This window comes from Mytilus californianus, unplaced genomic scaffold (genome assembly GCF_021869535.1).
Source record: "Mytilus californianus isolate M0D057914Y unplaced genomic scaffold, xbMytCali1.0.p SCAF_14, whole genome shotgun sequence".
Lineage (NCBI taxonomy): Eukaryota > Metazoa > Mollusca > Bivalvia > Mytilida > Mytilidae > Mytilus > Mytilus californianus.
Genome location: NW_026262626.1, coordinates 26,993,674 through 27,021,077, shown reverse-complemented (window position 1 = coordinate 27,021,077; position 27,404 = coordinate 26,993,674). Strand labels below are relative to the sequence as shown.

General features: G+C 30.4%; 2 protein-coding genes across 2 annotated transcripts in view; one reads left to right on the top strand and one right to left on the bottom strand.

The window, feature by feature from the left end:
* The window catches only part of LOC127724457 (protocadherin gamma-A4-like), a 76,526-nt gene that overhangs the window by 6,628 nt on the left and 42,494 nt on the right, over positions 1-27,404 (bottom strand). The gene's annotated exons all lie outside the window — the stretch shown is intronic.
* Positions 271-3,800, top strand: LOC127724460 (1-phosphatidylinositol phosphodiesterase-like). The gene is made up of 3 exons (XM_052231425.1): positions 271-378; positions 1,451-1,493; positions 2,770-3,800. The coding sequence occupies exons 2-3, from the start codon at positions 1,487-1,489 to the stop codon at positions 3,627-3,629; spliced, it is 867 nt and encodes a 288-aa protein (XP_052087385.1). The 5' UTR covers positions 271-378; positions 1,451-1,486; the 3' UTR covers positions 3,630-3,800.

The window sequence follows — 27,404 nt, the reverse complement described above, 5'->3', positions numbered from 1 at the left end:
CTGCATGTTTTGCCCATTATTCTCTGTTCTGTAAACCACATCCAGACCCTCAGATATAGATAACCGTCAAGGATACGGCAATACAATGACAAAATAAAACCAAATTTAGTTCGATTTCTTAAAAGTACACAAAACATGTATTTGTTTTCAACCACATTGCAAAGCAACTCTTTGTCAAAATGACAATAAACCTTTGTATATATTTATAGTTAAATTAGATGCCTACATCTAAAGCGGTGTTTTAAATATCAGCTTACACGATTTAAAAATATTACAGTTAATATTTCAGAGTGCAGAATGCTAGTATATACAAAGAAACAATTAAAGTCAGTCAGCAGTCAGTTTTCTGTAATTCACACGGGAAATACTGTTACAAAGGTAGGGATATTTAAATTGAATTACTATATATAATATTAAGATGATTTATATAAAAATAATGAGATGTGGTATGATTGCCAATGAGACAACTATCCACCAAAGTTCAAATGAAATGGATGTAAGCAATTAAAGGAAACCGTACGGCCTTCAACAAGGAGAAAAACCCAAACCGTATGGTCGGCTATAAAAGGCTCTGACATGAAAATATGAAACAATTCAATTGAGAAAACTAACGGTCTAATTTATAACAAAACAATTTACGAGAAACAAATACGACAGACATGAACCAACGACAACCACTGAACTACAGGCTCCTGACTTGGGACAGGCACATAAAGAATGTGGCGGGGTTAAACATGTTTGTGAGCGCTTAACCCTCCCTTAACCTGGGACAGTGGTGTAACAGTTTAACTATCACAATACCTTAAATGTTATTCATCTTAATTTTTTTTAGAGTTACTTATTTTTTTAAACTTTTGCTCATTTTAATATTTATTACCGCATTAGCCCTGTGTTGTTCAGCCCTTGTTTTTTTTTAGAAAGAGGTTCATATTGCACATGTTGCATTAACTTAATCTTTTTTTAAAGATTAATATTTGTGCTATTTCAGTTTGTTAATGTCTATGTTATTTCTATCGGAATGGTCTCGCCAATCTTTTGTCCAGATAGAAAAGTGACTTTTGTTTCTAACTTTCATATGTGGTCATGTATAAGTACATCTACCAATGGGTTTACAGATTTTGTAATGTATGATTATTTTTTATCAATTATCTTCATTAACACATTTGAATAGTAGAAGCACGATTGGTGTGACATGTGTAGCAGGAACTGATGATCATTTTGAAGCGACTGGGTTCACCAGGAAGGACCTCCAGTCTAATTGCAGCTGGGTCCATGCTGCTTAGTCTTTAATTTTTTGTAGTGTTTTGTGGACTGTTTTTTCTTCCCGCCATTTTTATTTTGCAGCTGTCTCCTTCTTTTTTCGACCAATATAAGTTATATTGCAATAGAAGGATTTGTAATAAAATTACTATGTATTTCATAAGTACCATTCTTTATTTAATTTTTGTAGGATTAATCATGAAAAACAAGACTTTTTGCCTGATCTATGATGGGTATGTATGTTTGAATGCGATACCATGCTATAATGGTTTACTTTTATATATTTTGACTTGGATGGAGAGTTGTCTCATTGGCACTCATACCACATCTTCTTATATCTATTGAAAATTTGCTGCGGAAATCAGTATGGCTGTATGGGATGTAGTAATACACAGCCAAATTCGTTTTACTGCTCCTGATGAATTTATAATATGATAATTACACATTCCTTTTACTGTTGCTGATGTCAATATATTACTCGATGTTAATGAAATAAAAACATGGGCACATTGGTTTAACTGTTCGGAATGTTATTATAAACTTCCAAATCCGAATGGGGGATTCTGTTGGTTGGTAGCTCCTAATTGTTTTATAAGCATGACAGAATTGCAGGGTTACTTACAGAACAAGACTTAGTGATAAGAGATCAGTTCGAAATAAAATGATTGTAGGAAGAAGAATGGGGGATAATTACAGAGTAGTAAAAGGGATACTATTTTACAGCACACATGTCCCAATTTTAAATACAGTGGATGCCATATCCGATGTAAATTGTGTTATTGAAAACACTTAAAGTCAGAATGTACTGTCATACAATTTTTGCATGTATTTAATTCGATGAGAGTACACGTTATCAAGAATCACAAACTTATCATTTCTCAAACTTGGAAGCAGGTGGCCCTATTCAGATTTGGGGCGATTGATCATATTAACAGCAAAGATGGTCTTCAATCTAGTATTTTTGTTTTTAAATTTTATATGTTTATAGATTGCTGATTCTAAATTTATATTTAAATCAGAACTACAATATTCTTTTTTTAGTACCACTGTCAATACCATTAATCGTAAATTGAATGTAATTTTGAAACTATACATTTATTAAATACGGTACACAATTGCTGTTCAATTTGCCAAAGTGATGTCAGAGAAGAAATTTGTAATAAAGAAGTTTTTTTATTAAATTGATAAATACTCCATACATCGGAAACATGAGGGACGCTTTGTGAGTTTATTCGGCCAATCTAAAATAAATTAATATGTTAAAAAAGTGTTTTAATTATATGCACACAAAATAAAATGATGAAGAATAGTTTGCGAAATCATGTTTTATAAAGTACTTAACACTTTTATGTGTTGATTTGTGACCCTTTTACAAATGTATAAAAACCAATATTTTCATTTCTTTCCTCGCATTTCTCTGGCTTACAAACGAGATTTAGATTGCAACTGCAGAACCCACTTTAACGAATCTTACCAGATAACTTTAATATATTTAATGCATACGTTTAGGAAACTGTTGTTGTAAGACAAGACGTGCTGACTTCTGGAATACCACTAATGCTCCTCCTTCAACACATACTGATTGGATGAAAGCTTTAGATGAATCAAAGTCTATAACAGATATTTCAATACCAGGAACACATGAAAGCATGGCAAGTACAAGTGCAATTCCATGGGTTGTATGCCAAAGCCTATCATTAGGCGACCAACTTCAGATTGGCATTCGTTTTTTCGATATACGTTGTCGTCTGTACACAGACGATTTGCTTATTTATCAGAATATGTTTAACTTGAATTTCCAATTTACACAGTGTTTAACCGACATGGCTGATTTCCTGGATAAGCATCCAAGTGAATTTCTGCTTGTAAGGGTTAGAGACGAATATAAATCATATCATAGTGACAAATCATTCTCTGAAGCAGTTAGGGAAACGCTAGAAAATTCCAAAGCAAAACTTTGGTCTGAAGAAAAGGTTCCAACCATTGGACAAGCAAAAGGCAAAATCATAATTCTATACGATTTTTCAATTGCTAAGGATGAGCGCAGACCAATAGGCTTTCCCTATAGGTCACTGAAATGGCTGAATACCGAAGATTTGTGGAATGCTCACAGATTTTCGGAAAAATGGAATGCTGTAAAGACTCATTTAGAAACAGCTTTCTCACAGAATAAGGACAATCAAATATATCTAACTTACAATAGCACTGCATTGAGCATTTGTACTCCATGCTGTATTGCCAAAAGGCTCAATCCAAAGCTTTATGAATATATCAATGGACAACATGGACGTTTTGGAATCATAGCAATGGATTATCCTGGACCTAAACTTGTTGAGAAGATTATCAATTCTAATCATAACGAAAATTAAACATACCAAACTTTAAAGATAACTCATTTTGTGAATAAGTATGATAATAAAAGATATATATCAGATATGACTAAACACTACACTAATTTAATTGTTTAAGAAATGGAGCACTTTGTTTATTTTTGTTACATCTACATTTTACCCAACTGCTTAAAATTAAAAAAAAGATACTGTCTTCAAATGGTATCTTCTTTGAAACAAGACGAACGACATTTCATTAAAATGTTTAGCAATTCACAATTTTTTTTTAATATACACAATAAGAGGCGGTGTATTTATAAGTGAGACAACTTGTGATTACGGAAAAAAACCCCGACGAGTTAGGTCTATAAGAAGCATCAAAAGCGCATTCGAAAAGGTTGAATGCGTACACTATGAATACGCCTGTGAGGTAGCAAATAATTTTGATAATCAAACAACTCAACAAATCTGAAATGCGCATATTGGCATTGACATAGTTAACATTTTTATCTTGTAACTTTGTTTAATACAATAGATGCTCAAAATATTTATATTTAAAAGTCAGGGCTGATTTTTGGTGTTAACAATTCAGTTTATTTTGAAGATTTACCTTCCACAGAGATATTTTCTACGTGGATCAAATAATATTATGCAAAATGAAAATAGTACTTGGTCCGAGTACACAGTTATTTCGTAGTGCATTTCTTTTAGACAATAAATGAAAATAAAAAAAATCCCACCTGCGCTTTCTCAATAATATTTTTACAGTGTGTTGTACTACTTTTGGGACAAATTATATCAAAATTATAGAAAACTTCATCGGCTCTAACTCAAAATATGGACAATTCTATGTTAAGGGGGTCTTGAAATCTTTTGACAGCTTCCGAAGTGCTAATTTTTAACCTTTTTCAGCTGGACCAAATCACTACTTTACTTTACAATTCATGACCCAAATTTTTTTACAGTGTAATTTCATCCCCCTACTTGCTATTTGAGGCATAAAACATGAAGGAATACATTTGGAAGGGGTACTAAAAAAATTGGCAAGCAACACACTGTCCACACTAGGGACTTTATTCGTGGACAACGAAAATCAAAGGACGATAACTGTGTACTCGGACCTAATAGGATAGAAAAATTTGACCAATCTTAATAAAACTTGGTATGACTAAAGCTTAATAAATTATGAGACTGCTGACAAAGTTTCATGGCAATAGGATATATATTATAGACAATATGATAAATTCTATATTCAACTTCGCGTGTTAAATTTTGACGTTTAAATTGAAAAATTTCAACTATCAACATTTGGGGCTTTAAAAATTAAAATATTGCAAAAAATTACATTTTAAAGGGCTTTATATATGACATATTATGTATTTAAAGCAATAGAATACTCATTTGATTTATCAGACTTATCACAATTATTTAAAAGTCAAATTTATATGAGCCTGTGCCAAAAAATGGAGGTTTTCCAATGAAGGGGGGCCTTACATGAAGATGTATTATTTTCCAGCAATTTTAAATTTGTGGAGTTTTTTGGTTATAAATAATCCTTACATATGTATTAAATGTACTTTAAATGGAAAGAAAAATTACAAATAGCATACCATATTAGTATAAAAGGGTCTTAAGCCAAGTAAGACTGAAAATAATTTAGGGTCAATTTAGGCCGTAGCACATATTTACATTTAAAAATGCATACTGAAGCTATAGGAAATAAAAATTTGTGTCTCTTTTATAATTTCTATACTCAGGTTACATGATACAATAAATCTGAGCATAAAGGGACTCTTGCATTCTACTTTTTTTGCAGACAGTATGGTCTGATACAAAGATTTTTCACTTTTTAGTGAAAAACTCGCATGCAATTTTAGCCTCAGCAGGCTTATATTTGAACCACTTGCTATTTAACATAAGAAAAGAAAGATACTATGTGAAATGAAACAGGTACAAAAGACATTGTGAAGTGCTTTTAATACAAATTTAGTGAAATCTTTATTATGGACTTCAACTTTTATGTACCTAGGTCCTCACATTTAACTTGATCCAAACAGGCCGTTACACGAGGGTCATTTATACAACACATTTTGCACATATTGTCTGAGATAATCTTATTTTCTGTAGATTCAGAGTTCACAAATGAGTAATACAACTGGGTTAAAGCATAGAAACACAAATATTGACACAGGAAAACCTGTCACATAGAAAGTCAGAATGCCACTTATGCATCAAAATTGAAAAAGCTTTGAAATGCTTATTTTGACCATATAATGCCAAAATGGGTAATTTTTGCAGAATTTCTATCAAATAAAAGTTTAAATCCTTTAGTTTCATGCTATCTGACAAATTGACACCATTAAATCATTCAGGGAAGTTGCCAAAGTACAGATTCTATATTTACTGATTTCGCCTCTTAGGTCCGAGTACACAGTTATTTCGTAGTGCATTTCTTTTAGACAATAAATGAAAATAAAAAAAATCCCACCTGCGCTTTCTCAATAATATTTTTACAGTGTGTTGTACTACTTTTTGGACAAATTATATCAAAATTATAGAAAACTTCATCGGCTCTAACTCAAAATATGGACAATTCTATGTTAAGGGGGTCTTGAAATCTTTTGACAGCTTCCGAAGTGCTAATTTTTAACCTTTTTCAGCTGGACCAAATCACTACTTTACTTTACAATTCATGACCCAAATTTTTTTACAGTGTAATTTCATCCCCCTACTTGCTATTTGAGGCATAAAACATGAAGGAATACATTTGGAAGGGGTACTAAAAAAATTGGCAAGCAACACACTGTCCACACTAGGGACTTTATTCGTGGACAACGAAAATCAAAGGACGATAACTGTGTACTCGGACCTAATAGGATAGAAAAATTTGACCAATCTTAATAAAACTTGGTATGACTAAAGCTTAATAAATTATGAGACTGCTGACAAAGTTTCATGGCAATAGGATATATATTATAGACAATATGATAAATTCTATATTCAACTTCGCGTGTTAAATTTTGACGTTTAAATTGAAAAATTTCAACTATCAACATTTGGGGCTTTAAAAATTAAAATATTGCAAAAAATTACATTTTAAAGGGCTTTATATATGACATATTATGTATTTAAAGCAATAGAATACTCATTTGATTTATCAGACTTATCACAATTATTTAAAAGTCAAATTTATATGAGCCTGTGCCAAAAAATGGAGGTTTTCCAATGAAGGGGGGCCTTACATGAAGATGTATTATTTTCCAGCAATTTTAAATTTGTGGAGTTTTTTGGTTATAAATAATCCTTACATATGTATTAAATGTACTTTAAATGGAAAGAAAAATTACAAATAGCATACCATATTAGTATAAAAGGGTCTTAAGCCAAGTAAGACTGAAAATAATTTAGGGTCAATTTAGGCCGTAGCACATATTTACATTTAAAAATGCATACTGAAGCTATAGGAAATAAAAATTTGTGTCTCTTTTATAATTTCTATACTCAGGTTACATGATACAATAAATCTGAGCATAAAGGGACTCTTGCATTCTACTTTTTTTGCAGACAGTATGGTCTGATACAAAGATTTTTCACTTTTTAGTGAAAAACTCGCATGCAATTTTAGCCTCAGCAGGCTTATATTTGAACCACTTGCTATTTAACATAAGAAAAGAAAGATACTATGTGAAATGAAACAGGTACAAAAGACATTGTGAAGTGCTTTTAATACAAATTTAGTGAAATCTTTATTATGGACTTCAACTTTTATGTACCTAGGTCCTCACATTTAACTTGATCCAAACAGGCCGTTACACGAGGGTCATTTATACAACACATTTTGCACATATTGTCTGAGATAATCTTATTTTCTGTAGATTCAGAGTTCACAAATGAGTAATACAACTGGGTTAAAGCATAGAAACACAAATATTGACACAGGAAAACCTGTCACATAGAAAGTCAGAATGCCACTTATGCATCAAAATTGAAAAAGCTTTGAAATGCTTATTTTGACCATATAATGCCAAAATGGGTAATTTTTGCAGAATTTCTATCAAATAAAAGTTTAAATCCTTTAGTTTCATGCTATCTGACAAATTGACACCATTAAATCATTCAGGGAAGTTGCCAAAGTACAGATTCTATATTTACTGATTTCGCCTAATAGGATAGAAAAATTTGACCAATCTTAATAAAACTTGGTATGACTAAAGCTTAATAAATTATGAGACTGCTGACAAAGTTTCATGGCAATAGGATATATATTATAGACAATATGATAAATTCTATATTCAACTTCGCGTGTTAAATTTTGACGTTTAAATTGAAAAATTTCAACTATCAACATTTGGGGCTTTAAAAATTAAAATATTGCAAAAAATTACATTTTAAAGGGCTTTATATATGACATATTATGTATTTAAAGCAATAGAATACTCATTTGATTTATCAGACTTATCACAATTATTTAAAAGTCAAATTTATATGAGCCTGTGCCAAAAAATGGAGGTTTTCCAATGAAGGGGGGCCTTACATGAAGATGTATTATTTTCCAGCAATTTTAAATTTGTGGAGTTTTTTGGTTATAAATAATCCTTACATATGTATTAAATGTACTTTAAATGGAAAGAAAAATTACAAATAGCATACCATATTAGTATAAAAGGGTCTTAAGCCAAGTAAGACTGAAAATAATTTAGGGTCAATTTAGGCCGTAGCACATATTTACATTTAAAAATGCATACTGAAGCTATAGGAAATAAAAATTTGTGTCTCTTTTATAATTTCTATACTCAGGTTACATGATACAATAAATCTGAGCATAAAGGGACTCTTGCATTCTACTTTTTTTGCAGACAGTATGGTCTGATACAAAGATTTTTCACTTTTTAGTGAAAAACTCGCATGCAATTTTAGCCTCAGCAGGCTTATATTTGAACCACTTGCTATTTAACATAAGAAAAGAAAGATACTATGTGAAATGAAACAGGTACAAAAGACATTGTGAAGTGCTTTTAATACAAATTTAGTGAAATCTTTATTATGGACTTCAACTTTTATGTACCTAGGTCCTCACATTTAACTTGATCCAAACAGGCCGTTACACGAGGGTCATTTATACAACACATTTTGCACATATTGTCTGAGATAATCTTATTTTCTGTAGATTCAGAGTTCACAAATGAGTAATACAACTGGGTTAAAGCATAGAAACACAAATATTGACACAGGAAAACCTGTCACATAGAAAGTCAGAATGCCACTTATGCATCAAAATTGAAAAAGCTTTGAAATGCTTATTTTGACCATATAATGCCAAAATGGGTAATTTTTGCAGAATTTCTATCAAATAAAAGTTTAAATCCTTTAGTTTCATGCTATCTGACAAATTGACACCATTAAATCATTCAGGGAAGTTGCCAAAGTACAGATTCTATATTTACTGATTTCGCCTCTTAGGATAGAAAAATTTGACCAATCTTAATAAAACTTGGTATGACTAAAGCTTAATAAATTATGAGACTGCTGACAAAGTTTCATGGCAATAGGATATATATTATAGACAATATGATAAATTCTATATTCAACTTCGCGTGTTAAATTTTGACGTTTAAATTGAAAAATTTCAACTATCAACATTTGGGGCTTTAAAAATTAAAATATTGCAAAAAATTACATTTTAAAGGGCTTTATATATGACATATTATGTATTTAAAGCAATAGAATACTCATTTGATTTATCAGACTTATCACAATTATTTAAAAGTCAAATTTATATGAGCCTGTGCCAAAAAATGGAGGTTTTCCAATGAAGGGGGGCCTTACATGAAGATGTATTATTTTCCAGCAATTTTAAATTTGTGGAGTTTTTTGGTTATAAATAATCCTTACATATGTATTAAATGTACTTTAAATGGAAAGAAAAATTACAAATAGCATACCATATTAGTATAAAAGGGTCTTAAGCCAAGTAAGACTGAAAATAATTTAGGGTCAATTTAGGCCGTAGCACATATTTACATTTAAAAATGCATACTGAAGCTATAGGAAATAAAAATTTGTGTCTCTTTTATAATTTCTATACTCAGGTTACATGATACAATAAATCTGAGCATAAAGGGACTCTTGCATTCTACTTTTTTTGCAGACAGTATGGTCTGATACAAAGATTTTTCACTTTTTAATGAAAAACTCGCATGCAATTTTAGCCTCAGCAGGCTTATATTTGAACCACTTGCTATTTAACATAAGAAAAGAAAGATACTATGTGAAATGAAACAGGTACAAAAGACATTGTGAAGTGCTTTTAATACAAATTTAGTGAAATCTTTATTATGGACTTCAACTTTTATGTACCTAGGTCCTCACATTTAACTTGATCCAAACAGGCCGTTACACGAGGGTCATTTATACAACACATTTTGCACATATTGTCTGAGATAATCTTATTTTCTGTAGATTCAGAGTTCACAAATGAGTAATACAACTGGGTTAAAGCATAGAAACACAAATATTGACACAGGAAAACCTGTCACATAGAAAGTCAGAATGCCACTTATGCATCAAAATTGAAAAAGCTTTGAAATGCTTATTTTGACCATATAATGCCAAAATGGGTAATTTTTGCAGAATTTCTATCAAATAAAAGTTTAAATCCTTTAGTTTCATGCTATCTGACAAATTGACACCATTAAATCATTCAGGGAAGTTGCCAAAGTACAGATTCTATATTTACTGATTTCGCCTAATAGGATAGAAAAATTTGACCAATCTTAATAAAACTTGGTATGACTAAAGCTTAATAAATTATGAGACTGCTGACAAAGTTTCATGGCAATAGGATATATATTATAGACAATATGATAAATTCTATATTCAACTTCGCGTGTTAAATTTTGACGTTTAAATTGAAAAATTTCAACTATCAACATTTGGGGCTTTAAAAATTAAAATATTGCAAAAAATTACATTTTAAAGGGCTTTATATATGACATATTATGTATTTAAAGCAATAGAATACTCATTTGATTTATCAGACTTATCACAATTATTTAAAAGTCAAATTTATATGAGCCTGTGCCAAAAAATGGAGGTTTTCCAATGAAGGGGGGCCTTACATGAAGATGTATTATTTTCCAGCAATTTTAAATTTGTGGAGTTTTTTGGTTATAAATAATCCTTACATATGTATTAAATGTACTTTAAATGGAAAGAAAAATTACAAATAGCATACCATATTAGTATAAAAGGGTCTTAAGCCAAGTAAGTCTGAAAATAATTTAGGGTCAATTTAGGCCGTAGCACATATTTACATTTAAAAATGCATACTGAAGCTATAGGAAATAAAAATTTGTGTCTCTTTTATAATTTCTATACTCAGGTTACATGATACAATAAATCTGAGCATAAAGGGACTCTTGCATTCTACTTTTTTTGCAGACAGTATGGTCTGATACAAAGATTTTTCACTTTTTAGTGAAAAACTCGCATGCAATTTTAGCCTCAGCAGGCTTATATTTGAACCACTTGCTATTTAACATAAGAAAAGAAAGATACTATGTGAAATGAAACAGGTACAAAAGACATTGTGAAGTGCTTTTAATACAAATTTAGTGAAATCTTTATTATGGACTTCAACTTTTATGTACCTAGGTCCTCACATTTAACTTGATCCAAACAGGCCGTTACACGAGGGTCATTTATACAACACATTTTGCACATATTGTCTGAGATAATCTTATTTTCTGTAGATTCAGAGTTCACAAATGAGTAATACAACTGGGTTAAAGCATAGAAACACAAATATTGACACAGGAAAACCTGTCACATAGAAAGTCAGAATGCCACTTATGCATCAAAATTGAAAAAGCTTTGAAATGCTTATTTTGACCATATAATGCCAAAATGGGTAATTTTTGCAGAATTTCTATCAAATAAAAGTTTAAATCCTTTAGTTTCATGCTATCTGACAAATTGACACCATTAAATCATTCAGGGAAGTTGCCAAAGTACAGATTCTATATTTACTGATTTCGCCTAATAGGATAGAAAAATTTGACCAATCTTAATAAAACTTGGTATGACTAAAGCTTAATAAATTATGAGACTGCTGACAAAGTTTCATGGCAATAGGATATATATTATAGACAATATGATAAATTCTATATTCAACTTCGCGTGTTAAATTTTGACGTTTAAATTGAAAAATTTCAACTATCAACATTTGGGGCTTTAAAAATTAAAATATTGCAAAAAATTACATTTTAAAGGGCTTTATATATGACATATTATGTATTTAAAGCAATAGAATACTCATTTGATTTATCAGACTTATCACAATTATTTAAAAGTCAAATTTATATGAGCCTGTGCCAAAAAATGGAGGTTTTCCAATGAAGGGGGGCCTTACATGAAGATGTATTATTTTCCAGCAATTTTAAATTTGTGGAGTTTTTTGGTTATAAATAATCCTTACATATGTATTAAATGTACTTTAAATGGAAAGAAAAATTACAAATAGCATACCATATTAGTATAAAAGGGTCTTAAGCCAAGTAAGTCTGAAAATAATTTAGGGTCAATTTAGGCCGTAGCACATATTTACATTTAAAAATGCATACTGAAGCTATAGGAAATAAAAATTTGTGTCTCTTTTATAATTTCTATACTCAGGTTACATGATACAATAAATCTGAGCATAAAGGGACTCTTGCATTCTACTTTTTTTGCAGACAGTATGGTCTGATACAAAGATTTTTCACTTTTTAGTGAAAAACTCGCATGCAATTTTAGCCTCAGCAGGCTTATATTTGAACCACTTGCTATTTAACATAAGAAAAGAAAGATACTATGTGAAATGAAACAGGTACAAAAGACATTGTGAAGTGCTTTTAATACAAATTTAGTGAAATCTTTATTATGGACTTCAACTTTTATGTACCTAGGTCCTCACATTTAACTTGATCCAAACAGGCCGTTACACGAGGGTCATTTATACAACACATTTTGCACATATTGTCTGAGATAATCTTATTTTCTGTAGATTCAGAGTTCACAAATGAGTAATACAACTGGGTTAAAGCATAGAAACACAAATATTGACACAGGAAAACCTGTCACATAGAAAGTCAGAATGCCACTTATGCATCAAAATTGAAAAAGCTTTGAAATGCTTATTTTGACCATATAATGCCAAAATGGGTAATTTTTGCAGAATTTCTATCAAATAAAAGTTTAAATCCTTTAGTTTCATGCTATCTGACAAATTGACACCATTAAATCATTCAGGGAAGTTGCCAAAGTACAGATTCTATATTTACTGATTTCGCCTCTTAGGTCCGAGTACACAGTTATTTCGTAGTGCATTTCTTTTAGACAATAAATGAAAATAAAAAAAATCCCACCTGCGCTTTCTCAATAATATTTTTACAGTGTGTTGTACTACTTTTGGGACAAATTATATCAAAATTATAGAAAACTTCATCGGCTCTAACTCAAAATATGGACAATTCTATGTTAAGGGGGTCTTGAAATCTTTTGACAGCTTCCGAAGTGCTAATTTTTAACCTTTTTCAGCTGGACCAAATCACTACTTTACTTTACAATTCATGACCCAAATTTTTTTACAGTGTAATTTCATCCCCCTACTTGCTATTTGAGGCATAAAACATGAAGGAATACATTTGGAAGGGGTACTAAAAAAATTGGCAAGCAACACACTGTCCACACTAGGGACTTTATTCGTGGACAACGAAAATCAAAGGACGATAACTGTGTACTCGGACCTAATAGGATAGAAAAATTTGACCAATCTTAATAAAACTTGGTATGACTAAAGCTTAATAAATTATGAGACTGCTGACAAAGTTTCATGGCAATAGGATATATATTATAGACAATATGATAAATTCTATATTCAACTTCGCGTGTTAAATTTTGACGTTTAAATTGAAAAATTTCAACTATCAACATTTGGGGCTTTAAAAATTAAAATATTGCAAAAAATTACATTTTAAAGGGCTTTATATATGACATATTATGTATTTAAAGCAATAGAATACTCATTTGATTTATCAGACTTATCACAATTATTTAAAAGTCAAATTTATATGAGCCTGTGCCAAAAAATGGAGGTTTTCCAATGAAGGGGGGCCTTACATGAAGATGTATTATTTTCCAGCAATTTTAAATTTGTGGAGTTTTTTGGTTATAAATAATCCTTACATATGTATTAAATGTACTTTAAATGGAAAGAAAAATTACAAATAGCATACCATATTAGTATAAAAGGGTCTTAAGCCAAGTAAGACTGAAAATAATTTAGGGTCAATTTAGGCCGTAGCACATATTTACATTTAAAAATGCATACTGAAGCTATAGGAAATAAAAATTTGTGTCTCTTTTATAATTTCTATACTCAGGTTACATGATACAATAAATCTGAGCATAAAGGGACTCTTGCATTCTACTTTTTTTGCAGACAGTATGGTCTGATACAAAGATTTTTCACTTTTTAGTGAAAAACTCGCATGCAATTTTAGCCTCAGCAGGCTTATATTTGAACCACTTGCTATTTAACATAAGAAAAGAAAGATACTATGTGAAATGAAACAGGTACAAAAGACATTGTGAAGTGCTTTTAATACAAATTTAGTGAAATCTTTATTATGGACTTCAACTTTTATGTACCTAGGTCCTCACATTTAACTTGATCCAAACAGGCCGTTACACGAGGGTCATTTATACAACACATTTTGCACATATTGTCTGAGATAATCTTATTTTCTGTAGATTCAGAGTTCACAAATGAGTAATACAACTGGGTTAAAGCATAGAAACACAAATATTGACACAGGAAAACCTGTCACATAGAAAGTCAGAATGCCACTTATGCATCAAAATTGAAAAAGCTTTGAAATGCTTATTTTGACCATATAATGCCAAAATGGGTAATTTTTGCAGAATTTCTATCAAATAAAAGTTTAAATCCTTTAGTTTCATGCTATCTGACAAATTGACACCATTAAATCATTCAGGGAAGTTGCCAAAGTACAGATTCTATATTTACTGATTTCGCCTAATAGGATAGAAAAATTTGACCAATCTTAATAAAACTTGGTATGACTAAAGCTTAATAAATTATGAGACTGCTGACAAAGTTTCATGGCAATAGGATATATATTATAGACAATATGATAAATTCTATATTCAACTTCGCGTGTTAAATTTTGACGTTTAAATTGAAAAATTTCAACTATCAACATTTGGGGCTTTAAAAATTAAAATATTGCAAAAAATTACATTTTAAAGGGCTTTATATATGACATATTATGTATTTAAAGCAATAGAATACTCATTTGATTTATCAGACTTATCACAATTATTTAAAAGTCAAATTTATATGAGCCTGTGCCAAAAAATGGAGGTTTTCCAATGAAGGGGGGCCTTACATGAAGATGTATTATTTTCCAGCAATTTTAAATTTGTGGAGTTTTTTGGTTATAAATAATCCTTACATATGTATTAAATGTACTTTAAATGGAAAGAAAAATTACAAATAGCATACCATATTAGTATAAAAGGGTCTTAAGCCAAGTAAGACTGAAAATAATTTAGGGTCAATTTAGGCCGTAGCACATATTTACATTTAAAAATGCATACTGAAGCTATAGGAAATAAAAATTTGTGTCTCTTTTATAATTTCTATACTCAGGTTACATGATACAATAAATCTGAGCATAAAGGGACTCTTGCATTCTACTTTTTTTGCAGACAGTATGGTCTGATACAAAGATTTTTCACTTTTTAGTGAAAAACTCGCATGCAATTTTAGCCTCAGCAGGCTTATATTTGAACCACTTGCTATTTAACATAAGAAAAGAAAGATACTATGTGAAATGAAACAGGTACAAAAGACATTGTGAAGTGCTTTTAATACAAATTTAGTGAAATCTTTATTATGGACTTCAACTTTTATGTACCTAGGTCCTCACATTTAACTTGATCCAAACAGGCCGTTACACGAGGGTCATTTATACAACACATTTTGCACATATTGTCTGAGATAATCTTATTTTCTGTAGATTCAGAGTTCACAAATGAGTAATACAACTGGGTTAAAGCATAGAAACACAAATATTGACACAGGAAAACCTGTCACATAGAAAGTCAGAATGCCACTTATGCATCAAAATTGAAAAAGCTTTGAAATGCTTATTTTGACCATATAATGCCAAAATGGGTAATTTTTGCAGAATTTCTATCAAATAAAAGTTTAAATCCTTTAGTTTCATGCTATCTGACAAATTGACACCATTAAATCATTCAGGGAAGTTGCCAAAGTACAGATTCTATATTTACTGATTTCGCCTCTTAGGTCCGAGTACACAGTTATTTCGTAGTGCATTTCTTTTAGACAATAAATGAAAATAAAAAAAATCCCACCTGCGCTTTCTCAATAATATTTTTACAGTGTGTTGTACTACTTTTGGGACAAATTATATCAAAATTATAGAAAACTTCATCGGCTCTAACTCAAAATATGGACAATTCTATGTTAAGGGGGTCTTGAAATCTTTTGACAGCTTCCGAAGTGCTAATTTTTAACCTTTTTCAGCTGGACCAAATCACTACTTTACTTTACAATTCATGACCCAAATTTTTTTACAGTGTAATTTCATCCCCCTACTTGCTATTTGAGGCATAAAACATGAAGGAATACATTTGGAAGGGGTACTAAAAAAATTGGCAAGCAACACACTGTCCACACTAGGGACTTTATTCGTGGACAACGAAAATCAAAGGACGATAACTGTGTACTCGGACCTAATAGGATAGAAAAATTTGACCAATCTTAATAAAACTTGGTATGACTAAAGCTTAATAAATTATGAGACTGCTGACAAAGTTTCATGGCAATAGGATATATATTATAGACAATATGATAAATTCTATATTCAACTTCGCGTGTTAAATTTTGACGTTTAAATTGAAAAATTTCAACTATCAACATTTGGGGCTTTAAAAATTAAAATATTGCAAAAAATTACATTTTAAAGGGCTTTATATATGACATATTATGTATTTAAAGCAATAGAATACTCATTTGATTTATCAGACTTATCACAATTATTTAAAAGTCAAATTTATATGAGCCTGTGCCAAAAAATGGAGGTTTTCCAATGAAGGGGGGCCTTACATGAAGATGTATTATTTTCCAGCAATTTTAAATTTGTGGAGTTTTTTGGTTATAAATAATCCTTACATATGTATTAAATGTACTTTAAATGGAAAGAAAAATTACAAATAGCATACCATATTAGTATAAAAGGGTCTTAAGCCAAGTAAGACTGAAAATAATTTAGGGTCAATTTAGGCCGTAGCACATATTTACATTTAAAAATGCATACTGAAGCTATAGGAAATAAAAATTTGTGTCTCTTTTATAATTTCTATACTCAGGTTACATGATACAATAAATCTGAGCATAAAGGGACTCTTGCATTCTACTTTTTTTGCAGACAGTATGGTCTGATACAAAGATTTTTCACTTTTTAGTGAAAAACTCGCATGCAATTTTAGCCTCAGCAGGCTTATATTTGAACCACTTGCTATTTAACATAAGAAAAGAAAGATACTATGTGAAATGAAACAGGTACAAAAGACATTGTGAAGTGCTTTTAATACAAATTTAGTGAAATCTTTATTATGGACTTCAACTTTTATGTACCTAGGTCCTCACATTTAACTTGATCCAAACAGGCCGTTACACGAGGGTCATTTATACAACACATTTTGCACATATTGTCTGAGATAATCTTATTTTCTGTAGATTCAGAGTTCACAAATGAGTAATACAACTGGGTTAAAGCATAGAAACACAAATATTGACACAGGAAAACCTGTCACATAGAAAGTCAGAATGCCACTTATGCATCAAAATTGAAAAAGCTTTGAAATGCTTATTTTGACCATATAATGCCAAAATGGGTAATTTTTGCAGAATTTCTATCAAATAAAAGTTTAAATCCTTTAGTTTCATGCTATCTGACAAATTGACACCATTAAATCATTCAGGGAAGTTGCCAAAGTACAGATTCTATATTTACTGATTTCGCCTCTTAGGATAGAAAAATTTGACCAATCTTAATAAAACTTGGTATGACTAAAGCTTAATAAATTATGAGACTGCTGACAAAGTTTCATGGCAATAGGATATATATTATAGACAATATGATAAATTCTATATTCAACTTCGCGTGTTAAATTTTGACGTTTAAATTGAAAAATTTCAACTATCAACATTTGGGGCTTTAAAAATTAAAATATTGCAAAAAATTACATTTTAAAGGGCTTTATATATGACATATTATGTATTTAAAGCAATAGAATACTCATTTGATTTATCAGACTTATCACAATTATTTAAAAGTCAAATTTATATGAGCCTGTGCCAAAAAATGGAGGTTTTCCAATGAAGGGGGGCCTTACATGAAGATGTATTATTTTCCAGCAATTTTAAATTTGTGGAGTTTTTTGGTTATAAATAATCCTTACATATGTATTAAATGTACTTTAAATGGAAAGAAAAATTACAAATAGCATACCATATTAGTATAAAAGGGTCTTAAGCCAAGTAAGACTGAAAATAATTTAGGGTCAATTTAGGCCGTAGCACATATTTACATTTAAAAATGCATACTGAAGCTATAGGAAATAAAAATTTGTGTCTCTTTTATAATTTCTATACTCAGGTTACATGATACAATAAATCTGAGCATAAAGGGACTCTTGCATTCTACTTTTTTTGCAGACAGTATGGTCTGATACAAAGATTTTTCACTTTTTAGTGAAAAACTCGCATGCAATTTTAGCCTCAGCAGGCTTATATTTGAACCACTTGCTATTTAACATAAGAAAAGAAAGATACTATGTGAAATGAAACAGGTACAAAAGACATTGTGAAGTGCTTTTAATACAAATTTAGTGAAATCTTTATTATGGACTTCAACTTTTATGTACCTAGGTCCTCACATTTAACTTGATCCAAACAGGCCGTTACACGAGGGTCATTTATACAACACATTTTGCACATATTGTCTGAGATAATCTTATTTTCTGTAGATTCAGAGTTCACAAATGAGTAATACAACTGGGTTAAAGCATAGAAACACAAATATTGACACAGGAAAACCTGTCACATAGAAAGTCAGAATGCCACTTATGCATCAAAATTGAAAAAGCTTTGAAATGCTTATTTTGACCATATAATGCCAAAATGGGTAATTTTTGCAGAATTTCTATCAAATAAAAGTTTAAATCCTTTAGTTTCATGCTATCTGACAAATTGACACCATTAAATCATTCAGGGAAGTTGCCAAAGTACAGATTCTATATTTACTGATTTCGCCTCTTAGGATAGAAAAATTTGACCAATCTTAATAAAACTTGGTATGACTAAAGCTTAATAAATTATGAGACTGCTGACAAAGTTTCATGGCAATAGGATATATATTATAGACAATATGATAAATTCTATATTCAACTTCGCGTGTTAAATTTTGACGTTTAAATTGAAAAATTTCAACTATCAACATTTGGGGCTTTAAAAATTAAAATATTGCAAAAAATTACATTTTAAAGGGCTTTATATATGACATATTATGTATTTAAAGCAATAGAATACTCATTTGATTTATCAGACTTATCACAATTATTTAAAAGTCAAATTTATATGAGCCTGTGCCAAAAAATGGAGGTTTTCCAATGAAGGGGGGCCTTACATGAAGATGTATTATTTTCCAGCAATTTTAAATTTGTGGAGTTTTTTGGTTATAAATAATCCTTACATATGTATTAAATGTACTTTAAATGGAAAGAAAAATTACAAATAGCATACCATATTAGTATAAAAGGGTCTTAAGCCAAGTAAGACTGAAAATAATTTAGGGTCAATTTAGGCCGTAGCACATATTTACATTTAAAAATGCATACTGAAGCTATAGGAAATAAAAATTTGTGTCTCTTTTATAATTTCTATACTCAGGTTACATGATACAATAAATCTGAGCATAAAGGGACTCTTGCATTCTACTTTTTTTGCAGACAGTATGGTCTGATACAAAGATTTTTCACTTTTTAGTGAAAAACTCGCATGCAATTTTAGCCTCAGCAGGCTTATATTTGAACCACTTGCTATTTAACATAAGAAAAGAAAGATACTATGTGAAATGAAACAGGTACAAAAGACATTGTGAAGTGCTTTTAATACAAATTTAGTGAAATCTTTATTATGGACTTCAACTTTTATGTACCTAGGTCCTCACATTTAACTTGATCCAAACAGGCCGTTACACGAGGGTCATTTATACAACACATTTTGCACATATTGTCTGAGATAATCTTATTTTCTGTAGATTCAGAGTTCACAAATGAGTAATACAACTGGGTTAAAGCATAGAAACACAAATATTGACACAGGAAAACCTGTCACATAGAAAGTCAGAATGCCACTTATGCATCAAAATTGAAAAAGCTTTGAAATGCTTATTTTGACCATATAATGCCAAAATGGGTAATTTTTGCAGAATTTCTATCAAATAAAAGTTTAAATCCTTTAGTTTCATGCTATCTGACAAATTGACACCATTAAATCATTCAGGGAAGTTGCCAAAGTACAGATTCTATATTTACTGATTTCGCCTCTTAGGATAGAAAAATTTGACCAATCTTAATAAAACTTGGTATGACTAAAGCTTAATAAATTATGAGACTGCTGACAAAGTTTCATGGCAATAGGATATATATTATAGACAATATGATAAATTCTATATTCAACTTCGCGTGTTAAATTTTGACGTTTAAATTGAAAAATTTCAACTATCAACATTTGGGGCTTTAAAAATTAAAATATTGCAAAAAATTACATTTTAAAGGGCTTTATATATGACATATTATGTATTTAAAGCAATAGAATACTCATTTGATTTATCAGACTTATCACAATTATTTAAAAGTCAAATTTATATGAGCCTGTGCCAAAAAATGGAGGTTTTCCAATGAAGGGGGGCCTTACATGAAGATGTATTATTTTCCAGCAATTTTAAATTTGTGGAGTTTTTTGGTTATAAATAATCCTTACATATGTATTAAATGTACTTTAAATGGAAAGAAAAATTACAAATAGCATACCATATTAGTATAAAAGGGTCTTAAGCCAAGTAAGACTGAAAATAATTTAGGGTCAATTTAGGCCGTAGCACATATTTACATTTAAAAATGCATACTGAAGCTATAGGAAATAAAAATTTGTGTCTCTTTTATAATTTCTATACTCAGGTTACATGATACAATAAATCTGAGCATAAAGGGACTCTTGCATTCTACTTTTTTTGCAGACAGTATGGTCTGATACAAAGATTTTTCACTTTTTAGTGAAAAACTCGCATGCAATTTTAGCCTCAGCAGGCTTATATTTGAACCACTTGCTATTTAACATAAGAAAAGAAAGATACTATGTGAAATGAAACAGGTACAAAAGACATTGTGAAGTGCTTTTAATACAAATTTAGTGAAATCTTTATTATGGACTTCAACTTTTATGTACCTAGGTCCTCACATTTAACTTGATCCAAACAGGCCGTTACACGAGGGTCATTTATACAACACATTTTGCACATATTGTCTGAGATAATCTTATTTTCTGTAGATTCAGAGTTCACAAATGAGTAATACAACTGGGTTAAAGCATAGAAACACAAATATTGACACAGGAAAACCTGTCACATAGAAAGTCAGAATGCCACTTATGCATCAAAATTGAAAAAGCTTTGAAATGCTTATTTTGACCATATAATGCCAAAATGGGTAATTTTTGCAGAATTTCTATCAAATAAAAGTTTAAATCCTTTAGTTTCATGCTATCTGACAAATTGACACCATTAAATCATTCAGGGAAGTTGCCAAAGTACAGATTCTATATTTACTGATTTCGCCTCTTAGGTCCGAGTACACAGTTATTTCGTAGTGCATTTCTTTTAGACAATAAATGAAAATAAAAAAAATCCCACCTGCGCTTTCTCAATAATATTTTTACAGTGTGTTGTACTACTTTTGGGACAAATTATATCAAAATTATAGAAAACTTCATCGGCTCTAACTCAAAATATGGACAATTCTATGTTAAGGGGGTCTTGAAATCTTTTGACAGCTTCCGAAGTGCTAATTTTTAACCTTTTTCAGCTGGACCAAATCACTACTTTACTTTACAATTCATGACCCAAATTTTTTTACAGTGTAATTTCATCCCCCTACTTGCTATTTGAGGCATAAAACATGAAGGAATACATTTGGAAGGGGTACTAAAAAAATTGGCAAGCAACACACTGTCCACACTAGGGACTTTATTCGTGGACAACGAAAATCAAAGGACGATAACTGTGTACTCGGACCTAATAGGATAGAAAAATTTGACCAATCTTAATAAAACTTGGTATGACTAAAGCTTAATAAATTATGAGACTGCTGACAAAGTTTCATGGCAATAGGATATATATTATAGACAATATGATAAATTCTATATTCAACTTCGCGTGTTAAATTTTGACGTTTAAATTGAAAAATTTCAACTATCAACATTTGGGGCTTTAAAAATTAAAATATTGCAAAAAATTACATTTTAAAGGGCTTTATATATGACATATTATGTATTTAAAGCAATAGAATACTCATTTGATTTATCAGACTTATCACAATTATTTAAAAGTCAAATTTATATGAGCCTGTGCCAAAAAATGGAGGTTTTCCAATGAAGGGGGGCCTTACATGAAGATGTATTATTTTCCAGCAATTTTAAATTTGTGGAGTTTTTTGGTTATAAATAATCCTTACATATGTATTAAATGTACTTTAAATGGAAAGAAAAATTACAAATAGCATACCATATTAGTATAAAAGGGTCTTAAGCCAAGTAAGACTGAAAATAATTTAGGGTCAATTTAGGCCGTAGCACATATTTACATTTAAAAATGCATACTGAAGCTATAGGAAATAAAAATTTGTGTCTCTTTTATAATTTCTATACTCAGGTTACATGATACAATAAATCTGAGCATAAAGGGACTCTTGCATTCTACTTTTTTTGCAGACAGTATGGTCTGATACAAAGATTTTTCACTTTTTAGTGAAAAACTCGCATGCAATTTTAGCCTCAGCAGGCTTATATTTGAACCACTTGCTATTTAACATAAGAAAAGAAAGATACTATGTGAAATGAAACAGGTACAAAAGACATTGTGAAGTGCTTTTAATACAAATTTAGTGAAATCTTTATTATGGACTTCAACTTTTATGTACCTAGGTCCTCACATTTAACTTGATCCAAACAGGCCGTTACACGAGGGTCATTTATACAACACATTTTGCACATATTGTCTGAGATAATCTTATTTTCTGTAGATTCAGAGTTCACAAATGAGTAATACAACTGGGTTAAAGCATAGAAACACAAATATTGACACAGGAAAACCTGTCACATAGAAAGTCAGAATGCCACTTATGCATCAAAATTGAAAAAGCTTTGAAATGCTTATTTTGACCATATAATGCCAAAATGGGTAATTTTTGCAGAATTTCTATCAAATAAAAGTTTAAATCCTTTAGTTTCATGCTATCTGACAAATTGACACCATTAAATCATTCAGGGAAGTTGCCAAAGTACAGATTCTATATTTACTGATTTCGCCTCTTAGGTCCGAGTACACAGTTATTTCGTAGTGCATTTCTTTTAGACAATAAATGAAAATAAAAAAAATCCCACCTGCGCTTTCTCAATAATATTTTTACAGTGTGTTGTACTACTTTTGGGACAAATTATATCAAAATTATAGAAAACTTCATCGGCTCTAACTCAAAATATGGACAATTCTATGTTAAGGGGGTCTTGAAATCTTTTGACAGCTTCCGAAGTGCTAATTTTTAACCTTTTTCAGCTGGACCAAATCACTACTTTACTTTACAATTCATGACCCAAATTTTTTTACAGTGTAATTTCATCCCCCTACTTGCTATTTGAGGCATAAAACATGAAGGAATACATTTGGAAGGGGTACTAAAAAAATTGGCAAGCAACACACTGTCCACACTAGGGACTTTATTCGTGGACAACGAAAATCAAAGGACGATAACTGTGTACTCGGACCTAATAGGATAGAAAAATTTGACCAATCTTAATAAAACTTGGTATGACTAAAGCTTAATAAATTATGAGACTGCTGACAAAGTTTCATGGCAATAGGATATATATTATAGACAATATGATAAATTCTATATTCAACTTCGCGTGTTAAATTTTGACGTTTAAATTGAAAAATTTCAACTATCAACATTTGGGGCTTTAAAAATTAAAATATTGCAAAAAATTACATTTTAAAGGGCTTTATATATGACATATTATGTATTTAAAGCAATAGAATACTCATTTGATTTATCAGACTTATCACAATTATTTAAAAGTCAAATTTATATGAGCCTGTGCCAAAAAATGGAGGTTTTCCAATGAAGGGGGGCCTTACATGAAGATGTATTATTTTCCAGCAATTTTAAATTTGTGGAGTTTTTTGGTTATAAATAATCCTTACATATGTATTAAATGTACTTTAAATGGAAAGAAAAATTACAAATAGCATACCATATTAGTATAAAAGGGTCTTAAGCCAAGTAAGACTGAAAATAATTTAGGGTCAATTTAGGCCGTAGCACATATTTACATTTAAAAATGCATACTGAAGCTATAGGAAATAAAAATTTGTGTCTCTTTTATAATTTCTATACTCAGGTTACATGATACAATAAATCTGAGCATAAAGGGACTCTTGCATTCTACTTTTTTTGCAGACAGTATGGTCTGATACAAAGATTTTTCACTTTTTAGTGAAAAACTCGCATGCAATTTTAGCCTCAGCAGGCTTATATTTGAACCACTTGCTATTTAACATAAGAAAAGAAAGATACTATGTGAAATGAAACAGGTACAAAAGACATTGTGAAGTGCTTTTAATACAAATTTAGTGAAATCTTTATTATGGACTTCAACTTTTATGTACCTAGGTCCTCACATTTAACTTGATCCAAACAGGCCGTTACACGAGGGTCATTTATACAACACATTTTGCACATATTGTCTGAGATAATCTTATTTTCTGTAGATTCAGAGTTCACAAATGAGTAATACAACTGGGTTAAAGCATAGAAACACAAATATTGACACAGGAAAACCTGTCACATAGAAAGTCAGAATGCCACTTATGCATCAAAATTGAAAAAGCTTTGAAATGCTTATTTTGACCATATAATGCCAAAATGGGTAATTTTTGCAGAATTTCTATCAAATAAAAGTTTAAATCCTTTAGTTTCATGCTATCTGACAAATTGACACCATTAAATCATTCAGGGAAGTTGCCAAAGTACAGATTCTATATTTACTGATTTCGCCTCTTAGGATAGAAAAATTTGACCAATCTTAATAAAACTTGGTATGACTAAAGCTTAATAAATTATGAGACTGCTGACAAAGTTTCATGGCAATAGGATATATATTATAGACAATATGATAAATTCTATATTCAACTTCGCGTGTTAAATTTTGACGTTTAAATTGAAAAATTTCAACTATCAACATTTGGGGCTTTAAAAATTAAAATATTGCAAAAAATTACATTTTAAAGGGCTTTATATATGACATATTATGTATTTAAAGCAATAGAATACTCATTTGATTTATCAGACTTATCACAATTATTTAAAAGTCAAATTTATATGAGCCTGTGCCAAAAAATGGAGGTTTTCCAATGAAGGGGGGCCTTACATGAAGATGTATTATTTTCCAGCAATTTTAAATTTGTGGAGTTTTTTGGTTATAAATAATCCTTACATATGTATTAAATGTACTTTAAATGGAAAGAAAAATTACAAATAGCATACCATATTAGTATAAAAGGGTCTTAAGCCAAGTAAGACTGAAAATAATTTAGGGTCAATTTAGGCCGTAGCACATATTTACATTTAAAAATGCATACTGAAGCTATAGGAAATAAAAATTTGTGTCTCTTTTATAATTTCTATACTCAGGTTACATGATACAATAAATCTGAGCATAAAGGGACTCTTGCATTCTACTTTTTTTGCAGACAGTATGGTCTGATACAAAGATTTTTCACTTTTTAGTGAAAAACTCGCATGCAATTTTAGCCTCAGCAGGCTTATATTTGAACCACTTGCTATTTAACATAAGAAAAGAAAGATACTATGTGAAATGAAACAGGTACAAAAGACATTGTGAAGTGCTTTTAATACAAATTTAGTGAAATCTTTATTATGGACTTCAACTTTTATGTACCTAGGTCCTCACATTTAACTTGATCCAAACAGGCCGTTACACGAGGGTCATTTATACAACACATTTTGCACATATTGTCTGAGATAATCTTATTTTCTGTAGATTCAGAGTTCACAAATGAGTAATACAACTGGGTTAAAGCATAGAAACACAAATATTGACACAGGAAAACCTGTCACATAGAAAGTCAGAATGCCACTTATGCATCAAAATTGAAAAAGCTTTGAAATGCTTATTTTGACCATATAATGCCAAAATGGGTAATTTTTGCAGAATTTCTATCAAATAAAAGTTTAAATCCTTTAGTTTCATGCTATCTGACAAATTGACACCATTAAATCATTCAGGGAAGTTGCCAAAGTACAGATTCTATATTTACTGATTTCGCCTCTTAGGTCCGAGTACACAGTTATTTCGTAGTGCATTTCTTTTAGACAATAAATGAAAATAAAAAAAATCCCACCTGCGCTTTCTCAATAATATTTTTACAGTGTGTTGTACTACTTTTGGGACAAATTATATCAAAATTATAGAAAACTTCATCGGCTCTAACTCAAAATATGGACAATTCTATGTTAAGGGGGTCTTGAAATCTTTTGACAGCTTCCGAAGTGCTAATTTTTAACCTTTTTCAGCTGGACCAAATCACTACTTTACTTTACAATTCATGACCCAAATTTTTTTACAGTGTAATTTCATCCCCCTACTTGCTATTTGAGGCATAAAACATGAAGGAATACATTTGGAAGGGGTACTAAAAAAATTGGCAAGCAACACACTGTCCACACTAGGGACTTTATTCGTGGACAACGAAAATCAAAGGACGATAACTGTGTACTCGGACCTAATAGGATAGAAAAATTTGACCAATCTTAATAAAACTTGGTATGACTAAAGCTTAATAAATTATGAGACTGCTGACAAAGTTTCATGGCAATAGGATATATATTATAGACAATATGATAAATTCTATATTCAACTTCGCGTGTTAAATTTTGACGTTTAAATTGAAAAATTTCAACTATCAACATTTGGGGCTTTAAAAATTAAAATATTGCAAAAAATTACATTTTAAAGGGCTTTATATATGACATATTATGTATTTAAAGCAATAGAATACTCATTTGATTTATCAGACTTATCACAATTATTTAAAAGTCAAATTTATATGAGCCTGTGCCAAAAAATGGAGGTTTTCCAATGAAGGGGGGCCTTACATGAAGATGTATTATTTTCCAGCAATTTTAAATTTGTGGAGTTTTTTGGTTATAAATAATCCTTACATATGTATTAAATGTACTTTAAATGGAAAGAAAAATTACAAATAGCATACCATATTAGTATAAAAGGGTCTTAAGCCAAGTAAGACTGAAAATAATTTAGGGTCAATTTAGGCCGTAGCACATATTTACATTTAAAAA